This window comes from Erigeron canadensis, chromosome 7 (genome assembly GCF_010389155.1).
Source record: "Erigeron canadensis isolate Cc75 chromosome 7, C_canadensis_v1, whole genome shotgun sequence".
Lineage (NCBI taxonomy): Eukaryota > Viridiplantae > Streptophyta > Magnoliopsida > Asterales > Asteraceae > Erigeron > Erigeron canadensis.
The window spans coordinates 8,742,570-8,749,151 of NC_057767.1; the positions used below are offsets into that span (position 1 = coordinate 8,742,570).

The 6,582-nt window shown below is 33.0% G+C and overlaps 1 protein-coding gene across 1 annotated transcript; it reads left to right on the forward strand.

Moving 5' to 3' along the window:
* Nucleotides 1–1,003: 1,003 nt before the first annotated feature.
* Nucleotides 1,004–4,716, forward strand: LOC122606899 (probable disease resistance protein At4g33300). Its single transcript, XM_043779785.1, has 5 exons — nt 1,004–1,745; nt 1,947–2,350; nt 2,468–2,823; nt 2,906–3,111; nt 3,707–4,716. Exons 1-5 carry the CDS (start codon nt 1,070–1,072, stop codon nt 4,537–4,539), a joined length of 2,475 nt encoding a protein of 824 aa, XP_043635720.1. The 5' UTR covers nt 1,004–1,069; the 3' UTR covers nt 4,540–4,716.
* The last annotated feature ends 1,866 nt before the right edge of the window (nt 4,717–6,582 follow it).

Consider the following 6,582-nt stretch of genomic DNA (forward strand, 5'->3'; position numbering starts at 1 on the left):
AGACTTGAACCTGAGTATACCCAAGTCAAACCTTCATAGAAGGACTTCCTATGTACTTTCCAAGCCTTAAATCCAAAACCTTTTGTTTATAAGGCAGATGCTTAAACACTTAAGATAACTAAAAAGTACGAGTAATTTTCTAGTGGATGCTGAATTTCCCAAGCAGAATAAAAAACGGTAAGATCGAGGAATTCGAACTTCTATCTTCCTTATAGAAACCAGGGATTATTCCACTCAAATCAATGACACTCTCATTTACTGTTTGATGCATTGTAATTTTTTTTATTTTTACCCTAGTGCTTCATCCTAGTTTCGCTTCACAATTTTACTGTAAAAGGAATGGCAAAGAAAGTAATCAATTTCTTTATAGCATAATGGAATAAAATAGATCTTATTTTTGTTTGTCCTTTTATTGGTAACTTATGGTACTTTGGTCCTATTATATTGACATTTTTTGGTAATTTTGATATAGCCATGTGTCGATATTTCATTGGCTGGAAATTGGTGCGAAAACTTACCAATCGGTAAAAATTGACACTATAACCTTCTTTTTACAAACGAGCATAGTACCCGCGCGTTGCAGCGGTTAGAAGATGAGGACAATATAAAATGAAGGCGGTGGTGGTGATCGAAAAATGCGAAGGAGAAAGATGTTGTGTGTTTTGTGGGTTTAAATTTTTGATAAGGGTACTTTCGGTAGATACTTGAGGAGGTGTAAAAAACAATAAAAGTAAGAAAAGTATCATGAGAATAAAAAAGTTGCTTAATTTCTTAAAACCAATACCTTTATAAAGGTTTATAGATATAGATATACAAACACTGTTATAGCAAGCATTTGGTAACGATATTAAATCAATTAAATCAAATAGGTGGGTAGGAAACCGTAGATCAAATAAAACCAAACGCAAAGCAAAGCAACAAAAAGGGTAAAACCGTAATATACCTCATATGTTGACATTAACAAAACAACCCAATATCTACACTGACTTCTATAACAACACAATTACCCAACGTCTCCTTTACAAATCACAAACACGGTGACCCAAAACACACAAACAAAAAAAATAAAATGGCCGTCACCGATTTCTTCGCTGGAGAAATCGCGACGGAGCTTCTAAAAATGCTTATAACCATAACCCGAAAAGCTTGTCTATGCAAACCAAGTGCAGAGCAACTAATTGTCACCATAAATGAACTTCTTCCAATTATAAACGAAATTAAGTACTCTGGTGTAGAGTTAACATCCATACGTCAAATGCAACTCGACACGATTTCACGTGCACTTAACGACGGCCATGAACTCGCTAACAAAGTCCTTCATTCGAGTCGTTGGAACGTGTACAAAAACCTACAACTTTCACGAAAGATGGAAAAAGTTGAAAAAAAAATAAGTAGATTTGTTCAAGGACCACTTCAAGCTCATGTACTTGCTGACGTGCACCATGCTCGATTCGACACGATGGAAAGGTTTGATAGGCTTGAAGGATCGGCTCGTAGGCTTGAACAAAGACTCGGGTCAATGAAAATCGATTATTTTGATGATAATTATCAAAAGTGGTGCATGGAAGAAGATGATCAAGAGATGTATGATGGTAATTTGGTAAATATGGGGATGGAAGTTGGAAAAAGGAAAGTTAAGGATATGGTTTTGGATGATAGTTTGGTTGTTATTGGGATTAATGGAATTGGGGGAAGTGGGAAAACTACTTTGGTTAAAGAAGTTTGTAGAGATGATGATGTCAAAAGTAAGTTACAAATAGATATTTATATTTGCGCGTGTTTCTCATTGAAATACACGCTGATAAACAAACTGATTCACTAATTTCAAAAATTGTGAAAATCGATGATGATTCTGAATTAGTGAATCAGTTTGCTTACGATGTTTTTTTAATGTAATTTTTGGTTTGATGTATCATGATGAAATGTTTTTGTGTTGTTTTAATTAGGTTATTATAACAACAAGATTCTGGTGCTGACAGTGTCACAATCTCCGAATGTGGAACAAATAAGGCAAAGGATTGGGGTGTTTCTTTCGGAAAGTAAATATAATGGGTATCCGGATATAAACATGACTTCTCAATGGGCAATTCAGTATAACAATTGGGACACAGTGGTTCCTACTCTTGTTGTATTGGATGATGTTTGGTCACTTGAAGTACTTCAACAACTAATCTTTAAAGTTCCGGGTTGCAAAACACTTGTCGTTTCGCGTATAAAGTTTCCGTCTTTGCTTAACTCGAGTTATGAGTTGGAATTGTTAAGGGAAGAAGATGCAGTCTCACTTTTTTGTCACACTGCTTTTGGCAGAAACTCAATTCCTCCTGGTTTTGATGAGGATCTAGTAAAACAGGTAAGTTTTACTTATTTCTAATTTGGTAAATCTAAATATAGAAAGTATTATAAGTCTATAATTATATGAACTATTGTATATAAAGTTAGTAATATTTAATCATTGTTTTAATGATAGATTGTGGAGAAATGTAAAGGGCTACCTTTGGCTCTAAAAGTGATTGGGGCTTCACTTAGAGACCATTCTGAAAAGTACTGGATAGGGGCAAAGAGCCGGTTATCACGGGCACAACCGATAAGTGACTCACACGAAAGCGAGTTACTTAACCGAATGAAACTAAGTATTGATTACCTTTCTGAAAAGGTGAGGGATTGCTTTTTGGATTTGGGTTCTTTCCCAGAAGACAAAAGGATACCTTTAGATGTACTTGTGAATATATGGACAGAGCTTCATGACATTGATGAAGAAGAGGTTTATGCTATTCTTGTGGAGCTATCAAACAAGAATCTTCTCACACTTGTGAAAGATTCAAAGTATGTATCTATAAACGAATTTCGTTATACTTTATGTATGTACTTTGGTTCTTGAATTGATCTTTATGCTTAAACTTTTCAGGGACGGTGATTCGTATAGTAGCTACTGTGAGATCTCGGTCTCTCAACATGATGTGTTGAGAGATCTTGCTATTCATATGAGTAGTGTCGGGAGCGTAAATAAGAGGAAAAGGTTGGTTATGGCGAGGAGAGAAAATGGGGTACCTAAAGAATGGGAGAGGAACGCCGATCAGCCATTTCTTGCACGAATTGTTTCTATTCATACAGGTAGAACTCAAACCTTTGGATTTCAATCTTTATTATTTTAATTAGTGAAGGTTTACAAGATGTGGTAGGATGGGTGGGTTGGGTAATGAGTCAAAATGGGTTTGGATTTAAACTGTTCATTATTTACTATACACACTGAACAGTTAGGTTCATGCTGATTATTTAACATTTAATTGTTCTTTGCATTTATTTTCATAGTTAAACATGCATTAGAACCAAAACAATTTTATAAAAATAGATCTTTTAAATCAGAAGATATAGGAAATCATATGCATTTAGAATAAATTTTACTTGACTTTAATCTGTTCGGCCCGTTTGACCATTTTCTCTATTAGACTCGAGTGTGTTTTGATATGACATGCTTAAAATAATACAACCCAAATCGACCCTTTAATATTGGGAAATGATATTCTTACCATTAGATTTGAGACATATACCACATATATGTATTACTGACTCTTTATATATAGAGTTAACCAAAAATGGTAGTAGGTTTATCACTTCCCATTTGTAAGTGTCTGACTCTAAATTGCTACCTCTAATGTATACTGTGTATGTTCCTAGGAAATAAATTCTTGAACTTTTATTATGTCAGGTGAAATGAGAGAAATGAATTGGTTGAAGATGGAATTTCCTAAAGCTGAAGTGCTCATCTTAAATTTCGATTCAACTGAGTATTTTTTGCCTAATTTCATTGAAAACATGCCTAGACTTAGAGCCTTAGTGTTAATAAACTACAACAATAAAACCGCAGTGCTTCACAACTTATCTATCTTGAGTAGTTTAACCAATTTGACAAGCCTTTGGTTTGAAAAAGTGACCATTCCTCAACTACCCGAAAAAGCCATTTTACCCCTCACAAACCTTCGTAAAATCTCGTTACTACTTTGCAAGATAAACCTTAACGACCAATCCGAACTAGACCTCTCTCAACTATTCCCTCGCCTTGAAGAGCTCACAATGGACCACTGCATTGAAATGACCAAACTGCCATCAAGTATTTGCCAAGTTAAAAGTTTAAAGAGTCTAAGCATCACCAATTGTGAAAGTCTTGAAGAACTCCCATTTGATTTTGGTAAACTTATTTTTTTAAGAATTTTGAGAGTTTGCGCGTGTCCGAAGCTGAAAACACTACCATTTGGGATTAAGAACCTTATGTGGTTAGAACATATTGATATTTCTCAATGTGTTAATCTTCATTGTCTTAATGAAGAAATTAGTGGTTGTTTGAGTTTAAAAGTGATTGACATGCGCGAATGTCCTCAAATTAAAAGGTTGCCACGATCTGTATCGGGTTTGAGATCTTTGAGACGGGTTAGATGTGATGAAGAGATTTTTTGGCTGTGGAAACAGATGGAAAAAGAGTTGTCTGGTTTGTGTGTTCAAGTAGCAGAGCAATGTTTTGGTCTTGACTGGCTTAAAGAGTAAATAATGTTTTGTTAGTTTAATTTTTATTACTTTTGTAAATATTTTAAGTAGATAGTTAGGTAGATGAAATAGTTATAGAAATAAAAGTGGTTTTCTAAGCACTCTTGTTTTGGTGTTTGGATCTTGTAAGGATAGAGCCTTTTGGTGTTAGATCATTATAACGAACTTTTGTGAAAATAGGTCACAGGATCAAATCCGGACTTAAAGTGCACATTGCTTGACACTAGTCTTAAGAAAGATAAGTTAGTGCCCAAAAAACAGGGTTAAAATCACCTTTCCGAATCTTTTTTGTGGGGATCTTTTAAGGACTGTTAGTTTTACATTAAGTTCGTTAACCAAAATGTCAAGCTTGTATCGTATATATCAAGCCTTCTTGTTATATGTAGTTGTCATAATGTGAGTTGTAAAACACTGATGTGGCATTGATTTTGTTCACATCAAATATAACGTATCATTTCATGTAGCTGTCATGCTAAAAAGTTTAACTATTTGATAGAGATAGCAATAACTAAAAATTCGATTAATAAAAAACATCAAACTTAGAAAAAGGTGAAACAATTGATAATTATATGCCTAAATATTTTATTTGTCGGATTTTTACTATCTTGTTATTTTATAAAGCAATTAGTCTTAAAATTCAAAATCATAAAAACAACAAAATTATGGTAGGTTTGTTAATGTATAACGAGTCATAATAAAATAAGCTATTTTGAGAATAAAAAGATAATACTTAATAGGTCAAGTAATTTTGTGAGAGACGGTAAACTAATAAGATAGAAAAAAAACTATACGGTCTAAACCCAGTTTAGAGACCCCATATATTTCACAATAACCACAACTTCATCTATCAAGTTGATACATAACTCACGATCCTCATCCACTTCACATTTAGTCGTATTTATTTACCGCAAATCCAGATTTATATTTAACTTTAAAAGATAGAAACTCATTCACGCACACATATTGCGTAGATAGAGTAACATGTTGAATAGCAAGAATACCACTCAAGTATATATAGATCTTATATTATCAATCGATATCAATATGTATTAGAAATATATATGTGATAGAATTTCTTTTGTTGAATGATGTTTAATGAAAGCACAAGAAAACGCGTTACATGGTTTGACCATGAAATTTGGTCTCATATGATAGTAACATGCAACTCGATAATATCCTCATAAAAAAGAATTTGAGCAATATAGAGACATTGTATAAAGATGTTGGTCTTTTTAATATAATTTCGTAAGTGAGAAAAAAGATTTTGGATTTTTTTTCTTTGGGCAAAGTATAGTTTTCCTTTTCACACTTGGACCACATGGCCACAAGAGAACTTCTAGACACATACAATAGTAAAGAAAAATTATTTATCTAGATATTCAAAAGGTTTAAATCAAAACAATATATTACCGAAAAAGTAACAAAATTTATGTGTCCTACGTATATTCTTAGTGCATATATCAACCATATTAGACAAGGTTACCACTTATCACATTTATTCAACTGAACATCACACATATGGAAGTATGGAACTCACTTATATTAAATAAAAATAAAAATAAAAATAAATCATCCTATATTGAAGCAACATTTAATTGATTACGGCAAGGTAGATATTGAATGGGAGATGAATTGGACTAAAACTCATCTTAACCATAAGATGGTGAAATTTAGGAAGATAAATAAATAAAATTAAAAATAAAATAAATATAATCCACATGTCACATTTATAGGGTTTTAAAAATATTTTTAAAAGCTTATGACACAGGATAAGATGAGCAGATGGGGTAATCATGACAATTTGCTTTGCATTTTCTGTGAAAGCATGGCTGATAATCATAAACACCTATTTTTCCAATGTGAGTATGCCCAGAAGGTGTGGAGATATATGAAGGATATGACTTTCAAGATGAAAAATGGGAATAATTTGTATGAGATAGTGGTTGATATTGCTGCAGTGAAGACTAAAACTAATATTGGACTGATTATTAACAAGTTGGTTGTGGCTGCATCAGTTTATTTTATATGGCAGGAAAGGAATTG

Excerpts from the sequence above, each read along its gene's own strand:
- LOC122606899 (XM_043779785.1), top strand. The coding sequence starts at position 1,070 with ATGGCCGTCACCGATTTCTTCGCTGGAGAAATCGCGACGGAGCTTCTA. Across the intron at positions 2,351-2,467 it reads ATGAGGATCTAGTAAAACAG|ATTGTGGAGAAATGTAAAGG; the intron begins GTAAGTTTTACT and ends TTTTAATGATAG. Across the intron at positions 3,112-3,706 it reads AATTGTTTCTATTCATACAG|GTGAAATGAGAGAAATGAAT; the intron begins GTAGAACTCAAA and ends TTATTATGTCAG.